Source organism: Ranitomeya variabilis, chromosome 4 (genome assembly GCF_051348905.1).
Source record: "Ranitomeya variabilis isolate aRanVar5 chromosome 4, aRanVar5.hap1, whole genome shotgun sequence".
Lineage (NCBI taxonomy): Eukaryota > Metazoa > Chordata > Amphibia > Anura > Dendrobatidae > Ranitomeya > Ranitomeya variabilis.
The window spans coordinates 20,519,402-20,542,178 of record NC_135235.1 but is presented as its reverse complement, the minus strand read 5'-3'; the positions used below and the strand labels follow the sequence as shown (position 1 = coordinate 20,542,178).

At 42.1% G+C, this 22,777-nt stretch overlaps 1 protein-coding gene across 1 annotated transcript in view; it reads left to right on the top strand.

Annotated features, from left to right (window-relative positions):
- Positions 1–22,777, top strand: part of SORCS3 (sortilin related VPS10 domain containing receptor 3) — a 694,652-nt gene that overhangs the window by 649,185 nt on the left and 22,690 nt on the right. Inside the window, exons 20-22 of the mRNA XM_077258082.1 lie at positions 10,604–10,737; positions 14,729–14,852; positions 16,549–16,661. Coding sequence (XP_077114197.1) covers positions 10,604–10,737; positions 14,729–14,852; positions 16,549–16,661 — 371 coding nt within the window. The remainder of the gene's footprint in view (positions 1–10,603; positions 10,738–14,728; positions 14,853–16,548; positions 16,662–22,777) is intronic.

Here is a 22,777-nt window from a genome sequence, read left to right as displayed (position 1 = left end):
TGTACACTTTAGTTTCTCTAAAAGCTCCAAACAAGGCTCAGAATGGGCGCTGTACATTATGAGTCACCGATTGAATTCATTTATTTTTTCTTATGTTGATTTCTGTTAAAATGTTTCTAAAGTTACAAAGTATTAAATAGAAATTGAGCCAGTAATCGCTAATGTAGAATAAACCGCGAAAAAGGAACATGAGAAAAAGCCCAACGATGGTTTATAATGTTTGTGTCACGGGAACTTGTCACGTTGTACATACAGTCTGTGGAAAGTGAGCAGAGTGATACTCTGTATATTGAGTTTTTGTATCAGGGAATGACTAAATATTTGAAAGTTTCTAGTAGGATTTTCTATATATTATAGAGTGAGTGAGCATGTGTGACCACCATTGCATTAATTGTCCATAGACGTGGTGGTCTTTAATTCTCACTATTCCATCCTTCAGATCAGCGACTTTGAGCCTTTCATTTTCAGGATCGGTGGGGGCCTTGACAGTGACACATATATCAGCTATAGCGATGGGTGGACCCGTTGGACTGAACTGTTAAAAATTTTGGTTCGGGAAGGGTACCCAAACCTGGACCCCATTCACATTAATGAAAGGGGGGAGGCCGAACATTCAACATTTCCCACGCTGTCAGCTAAGCAAAGCGCCACAACTGGCTCATCTAATAGATGCACCTTTCCTGGGGTGGCTGCAGGCTGCTATTTTTAGGCTGCAGAGGGCCAATGTCCATGGCCCTTTCCCAGTCTGAGAATACCAGCCCCCAGCTGTCTGCTTTAGCTTGGCTCCTGAGGTGATCCTGCCCCGCCAACCTGGACGATCCAGGGCAAGCTCTTCCCATTCATTGGTGTTAACTTCCAGGTTTTTGAGAGACACCTTAAGGCAGTCTTTATAGCGCTTCTTCTGCCCCCCAGCTGCTCGCTTTCCTTGGCACAGTTCTCCGTACAGCAGTTGTTTCGGTAGTCGGCTGTCAGGCATTCTAACCACGTGTCCAGCCCACCTGGCTTGGACTTTCAGCAGGAGAGTGTAAATGCTGCAGAGCCCAGTTTGTTCCAGAATTGCCGTGTCCGGGACATTGTCTTGCCACCTGATGTGGAGGAGTCTGCGGAGGCAACTCATGTGGAAGTGATTAAGCTGTGTAGCGTGCCGGCTGTACACTGTCCAGGTCTCGCTAGCATAGAGAAGTGTGGTGAGGACCACCGCGCAGTAGACCTTCAGCTTGGTGGTAAGGCTGAGTCCCCTTCCTCCCAGACGTTGTTACGCAGTCTGCCGAAGGCGGCACTGGCTTTGGCAATTCTGTTATTAACCTCAGCGATTATGGTTACTTCACGGGAAAGTGTGAAGTTATTGACTGGTTTGAGGTTTTGCTCCTTCACCGTGATACGTGGCTCCTTGTATAGTTTTCCTGGAACAGGTTGATACATGACTTAGGTTTTTCTAATGTTGATCTCGAGACCAAAACTTGCGAAAAACAGTCCATTTCATGCTGCATCTGCTGTTCCGTGCTAATTTTTCATAATTAGCGAAGATAAAGCTGACAGCTGAGGGTTGTAGCCCACAGCTGTCAGCTTTACCTTCTCTGGATATCAAGATTAAAGGGGAACACACACCATTTAAAAAAAAAAAGTATTTATTTTTTATTTAATACTGTGTGCCGCCAGCCAATCACTGCTATACCAATATATGACATGGCTGTGATGGAGCCGGAAGAAGTGCCCATACAGTCATAGCTTGTTGTTTGGTGGCGCTGCAGCCTTTCAACAAACTTTATTCGGGTTCCCGAACCTGAGCAGTAACATGGACTTCTAGGAGAAGTCCGTGTTCAGGGTCTGTGCACAGACACTAGGTGTCCAGTACGGACCCCGAACTTTACTGTTCAGGTTCTCCCATCCCTAATCAGCTATCCTGGGGATAGGCAACAAAAAAGTTGTAAATCAGACATGTCCTTAATTTTTAGCCATAATTATACCTTTATGAATATTAATGTATAAGGTTCTGTTCCCCATTTGAGATGCCGGATAATCCTGAATGTGCAGCTATTTTTTATTTCGCCAAAGCAATAGACCCCAATTCGACAGATCCCATTGGGATCCATTGAGCACTGATGGTGACATGTGCCGTGCAAGAGATCCAACACTGAGCTACATGAACCTAAATTTAATATTTTCACATTTCTAACAAAAATAATAAATAAACAACTAAACAGAAACAAAATGCAACAAAAAAATAGGAAAAAAAATCAGAAACATCTGTTAATACTTTCCAAGGGATAAAAAGTTAGAAAAGTTTCTTCGATCTCCGCAGGTTCTGGGATATTTCCCACCAGTCGTCTTCATCATCCTGACATTGTGTCTTACATTTTAAACAATTTGTGCGGAGCTGTTAATATACTAAGAAATGGTAACCAAGGTGTTTTACGGCTCCACGTTATCCCACTGAAGGGTGAAATGTGCCCTGGAACTTTATCACAGTAATAATTCCAGCACAAATCAATCATGTCCGCCTCTAACTACCTGTTATTAAAGCAGTTACTGTTCTTGGCATCACCTTGCTCCATTAAATAACAAAAGGAGCTGTTAGCCGGAGGTATCAAACTCATTTCCTTCGGCTTGTTTCATTTTATTACCTAAATCAAAGTTTACAGGTAAAATTTCACCTCTTAGCAAAGATGTCTGACAGCCGGTTACTTCTCATTTGTACCAGTCAAGGTTCACCTGTCTCCACCAGTGTATAGATGGGTCCTCCCTTACCTTTCCTCTAGGCTTGGCATATCTTGGGTGGTTTAAGATCATCAGATTTACAAAAACTAACAAATATGATTTTGTGATACTCTTTCAGGAGATGTTTCTGCTTTATGTTTCTCTCTGTGGCCCCCCCAGTGGTAGTGATAGGGATTGCAGCTTGGATACAATTTAGCAATAACACAGGTCAACAAAAAAAAATTTTTTTTCTGGTGTCCAAAATATTTTAATGAATTTGGGGTATTTTTGGGGTGCTGATTCTGAATATGCTATCAATTTTGCCAGATTGGCTCAAGTTTTTGACATTTTTGGTATCTTATTTATAGCACTTGTTGGTAAATGCGACGCATCATCTCATTAATTTCTTTGGATTAGTACTTGAACTGAGCAGTTCTCAATATAGTTTTGTGTTAATTAGTGTTCTAAAAGTTTGTTCATAGCTTGATTTTTGCACTAACTTTATGCTGTTGTCTGTTTTCCAGTGAAAAGCATGAACTCATCAAGAAGAAGTTGTCTTAACGATCCAGACTCATTCTGTTACATTTGTGGTGAATACACACTGCCAAAACATAGAAGAAACATAACAGACTTCGTAAAAAAAAGTGTATTTTGCCTATTTTGGGGTTATGCTTGGGGACCAAGACAAGTTTTGGGCACCACACATAGTGTGCAAAGCATGTATCGAATTATTACGAAAATGGAGCAAAGGACAAAGAAAAAGCTTCAAATTTGGTGTTCCAATGGTGTGGAGAGAGCCAAAAAATCATCATGATGACGGTTATTTCTGTGCAGTGCAAGTGCAAGGATTCAATAAGCATAAGAAACGAAAATGGGAGTAACATGGAATCTGCAAGAAGGCCTGTCCCTCATTGTGAAGATGTGCCTGTACCTGTGTTTACCATAAATAACAGTCATCATGATGATTTTTTGGCTCTCTCCACACCATTGGAACACCAAATTTGAAGCTTTTTCTTTGTCCTTTGCTCCATTTTCGTAATAATTCGATACATGCTTTGCACACTATGTGTGGTGCCCAAAACTTGTCTTGGTCCCCAAGCATAACCCCAAAATAGGCAAAATACACTTTTTTTACAAAGTCTGTTATGTTTCTTCTATGTTTTGGCAGTGTGTATTCACCACAAATGTAACAGAATGAGTCTGGATCGTTAAGACAACTTCTTCTTGATGAGTTCATGCTTTTCACTGGAAAACAGACAACAACATAAAGTTAGTGCAAAAATCAAGCTATGAACAAACTTTTAGAACACTAATTAACACAAAACTATATTGAGAACTGCTCAGTTCAAGTACTAATCCAAAGAAATTAATGAGATGATGCGTCGCATTTACCAACAAGTGCTATAAATAAGATACCAAAAATCTCAAAAACTTGAGCCAATCTGGCAAAACTGATAGCATATTCAGAATCAGCACCCCAAAAATACCCCAAATTCGATGAAATATCTTTGGCACCAAAAATGCTGTTGACCAGTGTAATGTATTGAATTTGTATGATGAGAAACTGGAGTCTTAAATAATTAAATACTTGGAAAAGGTAATCCTGGACACATCTGTATTTCTGTAATGTGGAATCCAAAGGAATGAGTTTAGGTTAAAAAAAACCTTAGTGGGAAATGGAGTTACAAAAAGGGCATATAGCATGGTTACTATACATCTAGCACAATAGGCATCCACTATTTGACTCTGTGCATGATCCAGTATGGTAAGAATCAGGCAGGAGAATGCAGCTCTGTATACTGAATGATAACAGGAATACAAATGTTTCACCAGTCTGTCTGCCTTTTCACCCACTTTGGTAATACAATGTGACATTTATGTTCTGCAGAGTCAAAAAGTAATTGACTGCACTAAATATTTCAACCAACAAGCGGCACTTGAGAGATTTTCATGATGCGTTTGGTTTAAAGAGCATTATGCTGTTTGTTACATGTAGATAGTCTTAGGCTCAACAGCACACCATGTGGTTAAAGTGCAGAAGTGCAAGTAAAATGCATCACTGCAAAACATAAAATGTCAAGCGTTGTGTCTTACAGAAATGACAAAAAAAGCAAAATGTGGGAATATAATGAATATACCTCATTGCTATAGGTCCTATGTTTGTCCTTTTAGATTGTATTGTTACTCTAATGCTTCAGTATCGTCAAGAGGAAGAAACCTTCTCCAATTTAATGGAGAGAAAAAGATTCTCCCCTACTTCCTGTAGAGAAACAAAACCAAGCACCAGTGGAGGATGGCACCAGAGAGATCACATAGAATCCCATCGCTGCCACCACTTGTGATGAACCCGCTCCTCACCACCCCGCCTGATGTCACTATTACGTCAGACAGATCACGTAATGCAGTCTCCCCACTTTCACCAACTTGACGTTCTGCACCCCCTGAGGACACACAAGATCAGCTTGGTGCAGTTTTACACAGACATCCCCTATGCACACAGGCCCTGGGAAGCACAGAGAGGGAGAGTATGTGGCCCACGCAGTCACTGACATGGCACCACACTCACTCAACCTAACAGGCTGAGAGGCCCCTTTCACTAGCACCAGTGAAACAGCATCTGGCCAGCCGGGTAGGCCTGACACCAGTTCCTCATTAGATCTAAGCCTGGTCCATTTATGGGAGTATATCGGGCCAGAAACCAGCCCCGGTAGCATGGAAAGATAAGCCGAGTAACGGACGTGTGGATTGAGATAAGAGCATCCCAAGGTTAAATGATCTGTGTAATTGCCTTAAGGGCACACTAGACAATACACTATATACACAATGGCTATAGATATACAATGGTCAGCTGGGCCGCAGGCAGCATGTGCTGCCCACTGGTTCCTATGTCCTTTATAGCATGCTACTCGATATGACCCACCTTTAGAAGTCAACCACATGCATAAGAGAGAGACCACATGGCCTTACACTAGCCCCTTTATCCCCTTTGGGTCACTCCACTCCTGCCCTCTGGGCCGAACCTAAAGCCCCTTCCCTTGCCTCTAGCAGCTACAATTTCCAAAACTTAGGATGGATCATTACTTCTTAATGGACAATCCTAAGGAGGCGGTTTTGTCACCATTGAATCCAGCCAGGCCCCTGCTATTCATTGAGACTAAACACAGCTTTGCTATCTGGTTCCTACTAGCCTTTCTACGTAACTCCCTACCTTGTGGTGCTAGAATGGATCGAGACCCTGGAAGCTGTTCAGCCCATTCCAGAGATCTCGAAAATGTAACAGGAGTGTGGCCAGGACGTATGATAAGTCCATCTTCTCCTTATGAAATCATAGCTGTCAGAAGAAGTTGGACAGTATGGTACCCACATGACAAACAAGCCTTTTGTTCTGAGCTTAGCTGGCTCAAGGTGTGAGATCTGTCACTTACAACTTTTTGATGCTTGACTCCCCCTTTTGCACTAGGTGTTCCCATACACCTGCACACTGAAGGGAGGTTTATAATCCCATGCTTAATATATATATATATATATATATATATATATATATATATATATATATATATATATATATATATATATATAAAGCTGAATGTGTGTATGTATGTATGTATGTATGTCCGGGATTGGCATCTGAACCATCGCAGCTACAGCCACAAAATTTTGCACAGTCACACGTCTGGACCCCGAGAGCGTCATAGGCTATGTTGTGAGGTGAAATTTTAACCCCGCGCTTTCCAATTCACCTAACAATTTTGCCCCTATCTACATAATGGGGAAAAAGTGAAAGGAAAAGTGTTGGAGGCAAATTAACAGCTGCCAGATGTGAACAAGGGGGACTTAAAAAATGAGAGCGATGGCGCCAAAGAGTATATACTGTACAGTTGCTAAGGTGGGGCCCCGACATGGGATAATCACCACACCACCACGGGGATTTGAACACACACACAAAATGCGCCACACACTACCAAATGCTCGAACACATATACCACCCTCAGCGCACATTTCACCACACATACACCAACCTCGCCACATAAAAGTCGAAACACAAAAGTCACTGCTCAAAACTCGCCACGCGCAAAACTCTCCACATGTGCAAAACTCGCCACATGGAAAACTCGCCACATGCAAAACTTGCACACGCGGAAAAATTGCCACATGCACAAAAGTTGCAACACATGCAAAAGTTGCCTCACACAAAACTTGCACATACTCAAAAGGCACCACACATAAAACTCGCCACGCGCAAAACTCGCCATGCGCAAAACTTGCTGCACACAACTTGCTACACTAACCTGTCACATGCAACTCGACACACAAAAAGTTGCTACACGCATGTCGCCACACAAAACTCATCTCACAAAAGTCGCTACATGCATGTCGCCACACGCAACTCAACACACACAACTTGACACACGAAACTCGCTCTAAAACACACACAAGTCTGGTATTATCCTTCAAAAATAAAAATCTGATTAATAAGCAGACAAACTACAAGAGCAACAAATGTACCATATAGGAATCCGGCAGCTGTCAGTCACATGACCAGTCTATTATGTGTATGTGTGAGCTAATATATACTGCCAGGGGGTGGGCTTACTGTTGGCTGGGGATTTATCAGGCTGCCAATTTAGCTTACAAATACTGAGGTAAAAATACTGACCAAATAACGTGTGAACGAGGTCTAATACAGGAGGAGATGACATACAGATATATACTATATACAGGAGGAGATGACACACAGGTATATACTATTTACAGGGGAGATGACACACAGGTATATACTATATACAGGAGGAGATGACACAGATATATACTATATACAGGAGAGATGACACACAGGTATATACTATATAGAGGAGGAGATGACATACAGGTATATACTATATACAGGAGGAGATGACACACAGGTATATACTATATACAGGAGCAGATTACCTACAGGTATATACTATATACAGGAGAGATGACACACAGATATATACTATATACAGGAGAGATGACACACAGGTATATACTATATAGAGGAGGAGATGACATACAGGTACATACTACATACAGCAGGAGATGACATACAGGTATATACTATATACAGAAGGAGATGACACACAGGTATATACTATATACAGGAGCAGATTACCTACAGGTATATAGTATATACAGGAGGAGATGACATACAGGTATATGCTATGTATAGGAGGAGATGACATACAGGTATATACTATATACAGGAGGAGATGACACACAGATATATACTATATATAGGTGAGATGACACACAGATATATACTATATATAGGTGAGATGACACACAGGTATATCTAATATATAAAGCTGAATGTGTGTATGTATGTGTGTATGTCTGGGATTGGCATCTGCACCGTCGCAGCTACAGCCACAAAATTTTGCACAGTCACACGTCTGGACCCCGAGAGCGTCATAGGCTATGTTGTGAGGTGAAATTTTAACCCCGCGCGTTCCAATTCACCAAACAATTTTGCCCCTATCTACATAATGGGGAAAAAGTGAAGGGAAAAGTGTTGGAGGAAAATTGACAGCTGCCAGATGTGAACAATGGGGACTTAAAGAATGAGAGCGATGGCGCCAAAGAGTATATACCGTACAGTTGCTAAGGTAGGGCCCCGACATGGGATAATCACCACACACGGGGATATGAACACACACACAAAATGCGCCACACACTACCACGTGCTTGAACACATATACCACCCTCAGCGCACATTTCACCACACATACACCAACCTCGCCACATAAAAGTCGAAACACAAAAGTCACCACTCAAAACTCGCCACGCGCAAAACTCGCTACATGCAAAACTCGCCATATGCAAAACTAGGCTCAAGCAAAACTCGCCACACGTGCAAAACTCACCTCATGGAAAACTCACCTCATGCAAAACTTGCACACACAGAAAAATTGCCACATGTACAAAAGTTGCACCACATGCAAAAGTTGCCTCACACAAAACTTGCACATACTCAAAACGCACCACACATAAAACTCGCCACGCGCAAAACTCACCATGCACAAATCTTGCTGCACACAACTTGCTACACTAACCTGTCACATGCAACTCGACACACAAAATGTTGCTACACGCATGTTGCCACACAAAACTCATCTCACAAAAGTCGCTACATGCATGTCGCCACACGCAACTCAACACACACAACTTGACACATGAAACTCGCCTTAAAACACACACAAGTCTGGTATTGTCCTTCAAAAATAAAAATCTGATTAATAAGCAGACAAACTACAAGAGCAACAAATGTACCATATAGGAATCCGGCAGCTGTCAGTCACATGACCTGTCTATTATGTGTATGTGTGAGCTAATATATACTGCCAGGGGGAGGGCTTCCTGTTGGCTGGGGATTTATCAGGCTGCCAATAGCAACCAATCACAGCTCAGCTTCTATTTTGCTACAGTTAATTAATCTGAGCTCTGATTTGTTAATATAGGCAACAAAGACATTCTCAGTATAACAAAGCTAATATATGTTGTGAAATTCTTCTATTAGCTTAGTTTTTGCCTTTTAATAATTACATTTCTATCTATTTGTTTTGTGGTTTTTGTGTGCAGAATAAATTTTTGTTATCACATTCTATTTTGCTAACAGCAGTCATTAACCCGGGCGAAGCCGGGTAGTACAGCTAGTATATATATATATTTCATATTCTTCACAGCACCTACTTCCTGTAGAGATACACAGACATGCCCCAACTTCATGTAGAAAAACAGTAGCATGCCCCCACGTCCTGTAGAGACACAGACATGCCTCCACTTCCTGTATAAAGACACATACATGCCCCCAATGCCTGTAGAGGGATACAGACACCCCCCACATCCTGTAGAGGGATACAGACACACCCCTCATCCTGTAAAGGGACATAGACATGCCCTCACATCCTGTAGAGGAACACAGATACCCTCCCATATCCTGTAGAGGAACACAGACTTGCACTCACATCATGCAGAGAAAGAGACATGCTCCCACATCCTGTAGAGAAACACGGACACCCCCCCCCCCCCACATCCTGTAGAAAAACACAGACATGCCCTCACATCCTGTAGAAAGACTCGGACATGCCCCCACTTCCTGTAGAGTGAAACGGACATGCCTCCACTTCCTGTAGAAAGACACAGACATGCTCCCACTTCCTGTAGAGTGACACAGACATGCCTCCACTTCCTGTAGAGTGACACAGACATGCCTCCACTTCCTGTAGAGTGACACAGACATGCCTCCACTTCCTGTAGAGTAACACAGACATGCCCCCACTTCCTGTAGAGTGACACGGACATGCCCCCACTTCCTGTAGAGAAACACAGACATGCCCTCACATCCTGTAGAAAGACTCGGACATGCCCCCACTTCCTGTAGAGTGAAACGGACATGCCTCCACTTCCTGTAGAAAGACACAGACATGCTCCCACTTCCTGTAGAGTGACACGGACATGCCCCCACTTCCTGTAGAGTGACACAGAAATGCCTCCACTTCCTGTAGAGTGACACAGACATGCCTCCACTTCCTGTAGAGTGACACGGACATGCCCCCACTTCCTGTAGAGTGACACGGACATGCCCCACTTCCTGTAGAGGGACACGGACATGCCCCCACTTCCTGTAATCCATCTTGGAGTCTCTACTTTTAGAGAAGGATGACACTTGACAATAGGCAGTAGACAGCAGGTTAGATAGAAGACAGGCACTCATTGCCTAGCACTTTGTAGTGATTTTTCAGGTGTAAAATTGCTAAATGTTTATTTAAATTGATTTGACGACTGTCCATTTATGACATTATCTATCAAATTAGATCTGGTTGAAATGCTGCAATCATGCAAGATTATAATTGGCTCTAATGGTCCTTTCTGTGTCCATTCTCAGGTCCCATCGAGCACGTCCACCTGAGAGTGCCCTTCGTTGCCATCCGAAACAAAGAAGTTAACATCAGTGCTGTGGTTTGGCCGTCTCATCCCGGGACTCTCACTTACTTTTGGTGGATTGGGAACAATACCAAGGTACGATGGACAAGTCTTATCCGTCTTGTATGGGCATCACCGCCAACGAGTAGAATTGTGCTAATGTTGGACTCGTTGGCTCAGTAACCTTCAGACATGCTGGATTTAACATGGTGACTCCGCTCGACGTGCGGGAGGGATGGGAATAGATGGAGATGTGATTCAGTATTCGAGACAAGAACGTAACGGCTCGATGTAGCTTTTAAGACAGGCCCGAGGATTAATGAAGCACGCCTGCTCGCTTTTAACGAGTCTGTCACATGATCTACAACATAGGTTATCCACCTTATAAATCCTATCACCCGCCTCATTTGTAAAGTCATAAATTATTCAAGGGTTTTCTTTCTATCCTTGTCTTGATTAAAGAGGCGATCTTTCATTTAAATTAGAGATGGAATCCATCTTTTTTATGGTTATGGGAAGACTTTTCGTCAGTCAGTGTGAGACGTATAGGGAGGACTGTCTCTTGGTTTAATGGCTCATTTTATAATGACATTGATGTCCTGGGAGAAGATTCAGGAGTGACGGGAGGGTAAAACGAGCCTAATGGGTTTGCAAATTGTTTATCCGGTTCATTAGGGGTGTTTAGTGGAAGACACAAACATAGGCAACAATGTATCGAAAACTATATAGGGGTTTCTTAGTTATGTAAGGTTATAGGTATTCCTTAAAGGGCCTGAGCATCACTTAAAGGAGGTGCAGATGAAGGCATATGCCCCCGGAGGGTATACAAACATCGAACCGCGACCACCTATGAGCCTCAACAGAAAGCTCCAGTTTCGGTGAGTTTGAGCCAATAACATATTTATTCATTTTGGAATGACCACCAGCCATAACTCCCCCATCAAAATTAGCCAGTGGTGCTAGTAGTTTCAGTCTGAATATGAAATTCTGGAAAAAGCTAAATATTCACATAAAATTCTACAATTTGCACGGGTCTGCTGTCGTGTGTCTAGTGAGACAACCAATTTTATTCATGTACATTCTAGAATTTAAAGTGAACCTTGATCTTTTATTCACAATTTCAAAGTGATCTTGTTAAGCCATTTCCTTCCTGTAACCAGTGGGTCCTAATATAACAAGAAAAATAACACCAGTCTTGTATTAATCCGATGTTCCAGCGCCGAGAAATCAAGCTCTGAACCCACATGCAAATTAGAAAGGCGGTGCTATGTGGGGGCGTGGCCATGTACCATGTAGAGCGGATTGACACCCCCCCAATATACTTACAGGAAAATTTGCATGTGGCTTTGAAACTTGATTTCTCAGCCCTGGCACATCGGATTACTACGGGAAGGTGTCATTATATATTGTTATATCTGTACATATACAGGCACATCACTAGATACAGTAATACAATAATTATGATGGATCCCTTGAAGTCTACAATTTGGTACTGATAACATTTTTTAATGTATTTTTATATAAGTTTATGCCTTTCCTCTTTTCGAAAAGGAAAATTCTAAAATTCTTTCTACATGCAGCCACCACTAGGGGGAGTTCAGGAGCTTACTGCCTACTTTGAACCACCCACTAAAACTACAGTATAGCTCCCTCTAGTGGTGGACGGAGGTACCGCTGTTTAATTTGAAGCTCTGTATCAGGAAAAGTGATTTTTTTAATGGGGGCTATTTCTTTTAACCTCCTCTTGACTTCCACCATGCATGTTGAGTACATGAGAATGGTGCGGGCTCGGGAGCTGAGACCGCACCATACGCGATAAGTATCAGCTGTGGTATACAGTAGGCATCTGTCTTTAGCATCCCCTTACAGTGGCATTTATTGGTGCAATCTGGGGTGAGGGTCCGCTCTAATACCCTTTTTATTCACGGCATGGTTCCAATGGATGCTTTTGGCATGCTGAAGGACCCCATCAAAGACTCTTGGCAGGTTTAATAGGACATCATTAATTTCAACACAAACCACAGTACTGCGGTGTTGTTGTATATGGCTCAACGGATCAAAAAAATCGCAAGTTCAAGTCCTCTAGGGGGAACTAAAAAATAGTAAAAGTTAATAAAAAAATACCTACTGTTTGTCACTGACTTCACCTTTTGTATACTGCCACTTGTGGCGAAATGTGGTACTGCACGTAAGAATTGAATAGGTGTAAGCACAGTCATAACGATTATGTAAGAAGTATGGACTCGCTCAGCGTTATTAAATATTTTGCTATTGTCCCACTTCCTCATGCTAATTGTGAACCTCGTCCCAGTCTTTATTATTGGGACTGGATATTTGCACTTTTGTATCTTTTTTTGTAACTTTGCGCGATAACTTTGTATAATTATCGATGTCCGCTTCTGATCTTCAGTGTGTTCATGTTATGAGACGCGGCTCCTTTAAGTGAAGCTCCGAGCCGGGGTTTCTTTGTGCAAAATGCCGAGAAAGTAGTTAAATCCTAGTTGGGGAGGGGGTGACAGGCGGGTTTCTTTAGAAAGAAAGGTAATTACCCTCAAAAGAATAAAACATAAAGGGAGAGGAACATTATTTAAAAGTTTCCCTTTGAAGTGGTGAAAGCGGCAGCTAATAATTATGAAGCCGAACGGGAAAAAACTGAAAGATATCGCCGGCTTATTGTGTGGGAGGGGAGATCTGGTGCTGCGGCTGAGCTGGTCTGCGGGTCTATGATAATGGGGGTTGTTGTTTGCTACTTTGTAGCCTTTACCGGTGGTCTATGAGCAGCGGCAGCAGCTGTGCAGAGTAGTAAACAGTGGGGGCACCATAGGGGGTGCAGATCTTACTACCACGCATGGGCCATTTTAAGTGGACCCTCGTAGGAGGACTGCATGGTCCGCAAACATGTCGGATCAAAATCTGGTACAATATATATTAAAATGTTATCACAGCACCAAAAAAGTGCAAGCAGACAAGCCGTAGTGCCATACAAATAATTATATAATACCGTCATACAGTAATGCAATACACCCAAGCTCTGATAAAACCAGCAGATGGTGTCCAAATAATACCGGGTGCTCCAATAATAAAATCCAAATGCCTAACTCACTGAGTACAGTTAGGCAAAATGGTGAAAATACCTCAAATGTATTACAATCACAAAATTTTGTTAATGAAATGCACTACAATACAAAGGTGCCTCACAAACTGAGGGCCATACACAATAGAGCTGCGTGGTGTAAGGGCAACAATGTATCACGAATGACAATATTGTCTGATAGCCAACTACATTGATTGATATCACAAACTAAGTAAAGTGCTGTGGATTAATATTCTTATTCATGAAGGTCGAGTGTCCCTCCGCCCCAACGCGCGTTTCGTCCCACTTCCACAGGGGATGTGTCAGGAGGGTGACTCTGGTCTGTTGAAATACATCAGGCTGGCTAATGCTGTAGTTCACAGATAATCGCATGGTTCATGGGAACTGCTGGAGAATACCGGAGATCACTGGATGGGTACGGCGTGTGAAGTCCCAGTATCACCCCTATCATATGACTATTACAGACAGAGCAATGTCAAATATGTGACTTTGGTTTTGTTTTTAGAATTAGCTTTTTTTAGTTTTTTTCACATTTTCAATCAGTTCCTTTGGGACACTGCTTTATATATATATATATATATATAATGAGTCTATTGCATATTTATTGGTCTTTTATGCAGCTTAGCCACAAGCTCGACTTCATAAACACAGTAAGATGGCCCCAGGCTTTTACAACAACCAATTTGCATTTTACAAACTTACAACTGATGTCACAAAGGGGTTAAAAGTGTAAAAGTCAATGGTGCTGTGTATCTGTAATGGGATATGCTACCGTAAGGCTCCGCACTCCACCTTTAGGGCACAACTAGGATTAGAGCTTCCTGTAAGAGACAGAGACCATAAAAATGGACCTCTGTCTGCCTAGTGGCTCCCTGCACTGCGATCTCTGGGTGCCAAAGAGTTTCCAGGACAGTCTGGGACCTGATAGGTTGCCTGCTACATTGTGGACGCGTTACTGCCCACACAGGACACTTCTCTCTTCTGTAATTCCAGCCTCTGATCACCCTGGACAGCAGCATCTCACTGACATTTCACGTGGAAGGTGTGAACACCATCACCGTGCAGGTGTCCTCTGGAAACGCTCTCATACAGGACACCAAAGAGGTTGCTGTACACGGTAAGTCCTTCTGATATACCAAGCAAGAAGTTAGTGTCAGGTCTTTAAAGTCAGCAGTATAACCCCTTAATACCCCTGTATAGTAATAATAAGAGCACTATGATCTCCAAAAGCCACAAATGCAGATTAGGCTGTTCCTGAACGGCGTCCATAGACCCTTATGGGCCCAATGTTTGCAAAAATGTGTCCATTAGGCGGCATCTTCCCCCAGCAGGTACACATTGGTAATGTTTATTTTGCGGCCAATAAATGTGTATTTTTTTGTTATACTGGTGGCACATGGAGTCTTTACTTTGGGCAATTTTCCCAACTTTCGCACCAAATGTGAATTCTTTACAGAGTACAATTTGTCCTTCTTTGCAGTGTTACCTTGGGCAGTTGTTTGGGCCTTTGAAGACATGGAGTCCAACTTTGGCTCCTCTTTGATTATGGGGCGTTGATCCAAGGGTCTTAGAAAAGATTTGGAGGAGGAAATAAACACCAATTCCATCTACTGTAGGTCACCGTAAAAAGAGGTCTGTTCTGATCTTCACCATGGAGTGTATTCATAATTAATTCACAACTCGTTGATCTTATGGACCTGTTTGATTCCTGGCCAGTGGTCTATGCAGTTTTCTAGAAAAGATTATTTTAAGAAGATATGGAGGGAGCACGTACGGACTTTTTTGGAGACTATAACATTGGTTTTCTATCCTCGATATCTGGTCACTGGGGGTCCAGCATTCATATCCTTGATGACCGTTTTCTTTGGTTACCTGGCACGGCGTGATTCCATAATGATTCCTAGTATTGATGAGTTGATGAGTTTAATTCTAGTAAATGGGACTGGATTGAAATACCAGGAACCGGCACAACGGAATGGAGGGTCGATAATAAGGGGGAAGCAAATACTTTTTTTCTGCTGATCATGGTGGAACTTGGGTCCAACCCCCAACGACCATCACTACCATGGTCAAGGATACCTCTTCAATAAATAAAGGTCCTCGTTGTTGGATTTTGTAAATTATTTTTGGATAAGGGGGCATCGTCATTAATATCAGAGAGATAGGAGTCTGACACTTGGCTCCGCACCGATCAGCCGTGGCCAGAAACACCTGGAACAGCACAGCCTCGTATATCGAGTAGAGGTCGTTCCTTGTACCCGAGAATGATCACTATAGGACATATGGCGCTGTGCTGTCCCAGCTCTGTACGCTGTGTCCATCCAGCCTCCGCGGGACCTGGTATCAGCTGATAGATCGGCCCCCAGCAGTCTGATATTCATGACCTGTCCTGAGAAATTACGGAAGTTACCAAAACGTGAAACTTAATTCCAACTTCTTCCACCAGAATCCAAACACCATGGCGAGCGGCCATCTGTCCGGTAGGGGACATGAGCGGACGAGATCTCCGTGCACAATGTCATTAGCCAATTGGTGACAGTGTTCATTTAAAAATCCATTAAGTGTCTGTAGGCGCACGGCGGGCCGCATGCTACCTGATGGCCGCGAGCGTCTAATGAATGTCTACTCTAGTAAGCAGAAGCCTGTGAGCCGCCTTCTCCATAACGTGAAGCTGGAGATTTATTTATTTATTTTATTTTTTTTAAAGCTTGTCGAAATTTTCCATTACAAGAACCCGATAAAGTCAGTGCAGAATATTAAAAGGCGATGCCCGGGGAATTGACACAAAGCGTCTTTTAATGGTTGTGTTTCAGAGTATTTCCAGTCGCAGCTGCTGTCATTTTCTCCGAATCTGGATTATCACAATCCCGACATCCCCGAGTGGAGACAAGACATCAGCAAGCTCATTAAGAAGGCTCTGATACAGGTAGGCAACGCGGGGGCAGCGGAGGTCTGCGAGATGCACTGTACGCTGCCGGGCATGAGAGGCACGGAGGTACATGAGGTGCTGTCATATGGGGGGAGATCAAACCGCGCACGCGCCTGCATCACCGGGACAGCACAGGACCATCTCTTACTACAGCACAGTACCATCGCATGCTCTATCAAACGTACAGTCATGGCCGAAAGTGTTGGCATCCTTAAAATTGTTCCAGAATATGATGTATTTTCTCACAGCTAATAGTTACAGTTACACAAGTTTTGTTATACACAGGTTTATTTCCTTTGTGTGTATTGGAACAACACAAACAAAAGAGAAAAAATAAGAAATTGTAGATAATTTCACACAAAACTCCAAAGATGTCCCGCATACAATTGTTGGCACCCTCCTTAATATTTGGTTGCACCCTTTAGAATAAATAACTGCAATCAATCGCTTCCTATAACCATCTATAAGCTTCTTCCACCTCTCAGCCGGGATTTTGGACGACTCTTCTTACAAACTGCCCCAGGTCCCTCATATGTGAAGACGTCTTCTCCCAACAACAATTTTAATATTTCTACATAGATGATTGATGGGATTTAGATCCGGACTCGCTGCCACTTTAGAACTCCCCAGCACTTTTTTCCATTCATTTCTGGGGGCTTCTTGATGTATGTTTGAGGTCATTGTCCTGCTGGAAGACCCATGACCTAAGACGCAAACCCAGCTTTCTGACACTGGGCACTACATTGCTACCCAAAATCCTTTTGTAATCTTTAGATTTCATGATGCCTTGCACACAGTCAAGGCGCCCAGTGCCAGAGGTAGCAAAATGACCCCAAAAACATCTTTGAACCTCCGCCATATCTGACTGTAGGTGCTGTGTTCTTCCTTTATAGGCCTTATTCCATTTTCAGTAAATAATAGAATGATGTGCTTTACAGAAAAGCTCTATCTTGGTCTCATCTGTCCACAAGATGCTTTCCCAGAAGGATTTTGGCTTACTCAAGTAAATTTTGGCAAACTGCAGTTCTATATTTTTATGTCTCTGTGTCAGCAGTGGAGTCCTCCTGGGTCTCCTATCATAGAATTTAATTTCATTCACATGTGTATAGATAATTCACACTGACATTGATGCACCCTGAACCTGCAGGACAGCTTGGATTTCTTTGGACTTTGATTGGGGCTGCTTATCCACCACCCGGACTATCCTATGTTGCAAACTTTCATCAATTTTTCTCTGTTGTCCACATCCAGGGAGATTAGCTACAGTTCCACGGGTTGAAAACTTCTTGCTTATGTTGCGCACCGTGGACAAAGGAACATCAATATCTCTGGAGATGGACTTGTATCTGTGAGATTGTTGATATTGTTCAACGATTTTGGTTGTCAAGTCCTCAGACAGTTCTCTTCTCCTCTTTCTGTTCTTCAAGCTGATTGAGTCAACTTCTCCCCTTTTTATCTGGTTTCAGGTGTTATTTTCATATTGCTCACACCTATTACTTGCCACAGGTGAGTGTGAACGAGCATCACATGCTTGAAACAAAGTTGTTTATTCACATTTTTTGAAAGGTACCAAAAAGTTTGTTCGTCTCATTTTTGGGTTTTGTGTGAAATTATGTCCAATTTGTCTTTTTATCTCTGTTTTTTGGTGTTGCTCCAATACACACAAAATAGTTTTCTGGGAGAAATATTTCATTTTCTGGAACAATTTCAAGGGTGCCATCACTTCCTGTCCTCCCTTCGAGTATCTCCGGCGTCTCTGGCAAGGAAGCAAGTCATGATGTTTTCTGAGAGCTCTAATCTGTCAGAGAAGCTGGAAGCGCAACATGTTAGGTCCAAGAAGGATTCATGTTATACACAAATGTTACCCATTTTCTTCCCTTTAGATTACAGCAAAATGGTCACTTTGCTAGATTTGCATGTAATCGGAATTTTTCATGAAATTTGCGGCAAATTCAATTTGTTTTGAATCGATTTGCCCTCACAAGAAGAAGAATAAATATAAGCGTTTTAAACTCTCTCGTCCTGACAAGCTCACTGACAGATCTTTAGTTTACTCTTTCTACAGCAAGTATTAGAAAGCAAACATTGAAACATTTGTTAGTGAAACCCAATTACAAAGATGGTTTTTAGTTTAAAATACATGCATTTCAATAAAACTGGTCTTCCGGGAGGGCCGAGCTTCTCCTAAAATGTGGCCATAATACCATATGGTGGAACATATATTATTATGCGTTTCCTATGACCGCATGAAAGTTGAGCTGAACTTTGTAATCATATATCAGCTGAGAGGCTCAGAAGGTGGAAGATAATAGTTGTAAACTCTCTGGTCACAAGGAGCTCACTAACAGATTCTCAGTTAACTCATTCTGCAGCCACAGAATCTATAGAAGGCAAATAATGTCAAAGTTTGTAGTGAATCCCAATTCCAAAAATGGATTTTTAAACAAAAATACTTGCATTTAAGTAAAAATGTTCTTCTCCAAGGTGGCCGGTTTGCGTAATACATGCCGGAACGGAAAATCAGTCCTGCTTCTATTATTTTTATCTCCTGATTATGGTCAGTTGTATATATGTTCCAGGATTTTCCGCTTCTCCTATCCCGCCACCTTTTGCCCGTCCTCCATGCTGACTGCTGGTGGCAAGTGGCTAATCATCCTTCATTTGCTTCAGCCCTGGCCGGATCATGATTAACTGTGATTGACTCGTTCTCTGATATTATGGATGTCAGACCTAATCTAATAAGACGTTCCCGTGTAACTAGCAATTAATTAGTGTCCGCTCACTGCAGAAATATGGGAGATTTCATTGAAGAGTAAGTGAATGAGTCTGCGGCGCAGTCCAGGCTCCGTGTTCTGGAGCATCTTCCCGAGACACAAGACGTCTGGAATCAATATGAGTCATATCTTTAGAGTTTATTATACACCAAGCCTCCAGCATGAGTCCTATCCCAGCGGCTGAGATCTCCTCCAAGATAAACGGAACCAATAAAATGATGAACAAGATAAGCAAGAATCATCGGAACAAAAAGTAGCCGCTTGTCTTACATCTTATTTACCTCCTTATTCTGCACCAAATTTTACCAACTCCAAGAAATGTTCAATTTATCACATTAGGTTTCCATTTTTATATTATTTAGTGGAAATAAAAACAGCGAATTCAGGCAATATTATACTGATACATTTATTTTTGCATTTTGTTAGTGTTATTTTTATTAGAAGCAAGAATCTGACAATTACGGTGGATTCTGCCACTATTATTTTTTACTTATTTTTTACTAGTTTTATTAGATTTTGTGTTTTGGGTTATTGTAGTAATTTTAATAGATATTTTTTATAAGTTAATCATAATTTTTTTTTAAAGAAATATCTTAATGATGTTTAGAAGAACATTTATCTAACTTTCTATAGCGGAAAAATTAAAAAACAAAAATCTTAAATACAAAACAAGAAAGTGCTTCGTTGTTAGAAAGGAGATAAGTTGTCGAAAAGTCAAATTCGACAAATTCATTTGAACTGGTCCGGTAAGTTTGATTAACAAAAAATGAAGGGAGAAGAGATAAAAGAAACTCTTTTCCTTACCCCTCCACTGCCCTCCCCGTCATTCTCCCACCACCGGACCTCCAATTGGCTCCTCTGTCTTCTCTCAGTGAGAAGCATAGGAGAAAGAAAAGACTGGAAACAATCACAAGACTGGTGATAGGAGACATATGGGGTGGGCCCAGGAGAGGTGAGAAAAAGTTTTTTAACCCCTTCCAGGCCCTATGAATCTCAACACTTGAATTTGAGTTCTCTCCCGATAAGTGACACAAGCAGCGTTATATTAATGCTTTATATGTTTGATATCTCTTGGTAGAAACATCTTTAAAAATGACATTCCCAAAAATATAAAACACCATAAAAACATCCAAACACAATCTTAGGCTAGTTTAAGAATAGAAGATAACCGGGACTGATTTTCACCAGACTTTATAATAAATGTGGCAAATTTGGGACTATTATAATCAGTTAGAAAATCATATCTTTCACCAAAAACTGGCATAAACTGACGAGTATCTGCGGGTCAATGTGTACGGCAGCATTTGGAGCTTTTTGGAACGTTTTTGAAAATTCTACGAAAACACATGTAGACGTTGCATAAATCCAGCCGAATACAGGGACCTGCAGGTGACTTCTTCACTGGACTCCGAAAAGAATCAAAGACATCTTGATTCCTGGTTATGGAAATACTTAAGGCTACTTTCACACTAGCGTTAACTGCATTACGTCGCAAATCCGTTTTTTTGCCGAAAAAACGGATGCGTCAAAAAAGTGAAAAACGGTGACAAACGTATGCCACGCATCCAGCATTTCAACGGATCCGTCGCAAATCCGCTAAACGTTTCCGTCGAAAATACTGGATGCGTTGCATACGTTGCATACGTTTTACCATCCGTTGTATCCGTTTTTCCGACGGATCCGTTTTTAAAATGGGAGGCTCCCAAATTTGATTGGCTACTGGAAAATTTGAAAAACTATATAGTACTGTATTTACAGCCCATCTTTGTGGGTTTTAGTTTTGTGGCAGCGATGGAAGGTGTTCTTGGGAGGATTGCTAGTTTGGTTACCGACGTTATCTTTGAGACGAATCGCCTGGATATCATAGTGCGGGAGAAGGAGGCGGCAGCGGAAAGGCGTAGGATGCTTCTGCAGCAACGGAGACGGAGGCGACTCTGGATACATCCGATTAATGAACTACGGATGACCCGGGGTGTCCAGTCCACTCTCTACCTGGAGTTGCGGCACAATCCACACAAATTCCACAACTACGTGCGGATGAGGATTGAACATTTCGATTTTTTGCTTGCAAAACTGGAGGATGTCATCCGAAGACAGGACACAAGGATGAGGCTTGCCATCACACCGGCGGAGCGGCTGATGGTGACCCTGCGGTAAGCCTCTTTTTTTTATTTCATTGCTGATATTGGCTGTTATATTACACGCTGCAGACAATACTGCGCTGCCATATTGCGCACTATTTTCTGCAGCATGTAGTTTTGGTTTTCTTGGCGGACATTCCACTGCTTTATTTAAATGTCATTGCTGATATTGAATGTTAGATAACAGACTGCAGAAAATACTGCGCTGAAATATTGCGTTGCATTTTCTGCAGTTTTTTTTTGTTTTGTTTTGGGTTTGATGACATGCAACTGCTTTTTTTCTGTCATTGGTCATTTTGAATGTTATATTACACGCTGCAGACAATACTGCGCTGCCATATTGCGCACTATTTTCTGCAGCATGTAATTTGGGTTTTCTTGGCGGACATTCCACTGCTTTTTTACACTGGTTTCATGCTGGTTTTATTGGGTGTCCCGTCCTTAAAAAAAAAATAACAGTGCCATATTGAAACTTGTTGGTCTGTGCAATTTTTTCTAACATTTTTTTTTTTTTTTTTTTTAAAGTTTCCTAGCTACGGGTGAATCTATGACTTCGCTCCATTATCAGTTCAGGCTGGGCATTTCAACTATCTCTGGAATAGTGAAGGACACATGTCGGGCTGTTTGGACCACTTTGCAACCAGAGTATATCCCCCAACCATCCATGGAAATCTGGTTGCGAAGTGCTGAAGAGTTTCTGCAAATTTGCAATTTCCCTAATTGTGTGGGTGCAGTTGACGGGAAACATATAAGGATTGCGAAACCGGCAGGAACAGGATCGGAGTATTATAATTATAAGAAGTATTTCTCCATCGTCCTTATGGCTATTGCAGACGCCAACTGCAGGTTCCTTGCCGTGGACATCAGAGCATATGGACGGTCCAACGATTCGCAAGTTCTTAAAAACTCTCCGATGGGTCGTTGCCTTTATGGAGAGACCTACGATTTCCCGCCAGCCAGACCACTGCCAGGAACAAATGACCCAGCCATGGAATATGTTTGTGTAGGTGATGAAGCCTTTCAACTCTCGCCGCACCTACTGAAACCGTACAGTAGCCGGAACTTAAACCATACCAAGCGGGTCTTTAATTACCGACTTACTAGAGCACGAAGAGTAGTGGAGTGTTCCTTTGGCATATTGACGGCGAAGTGGCGAGTTCTGCTGACGGCTATCAAGCTGAAAACAACAACTATAGAC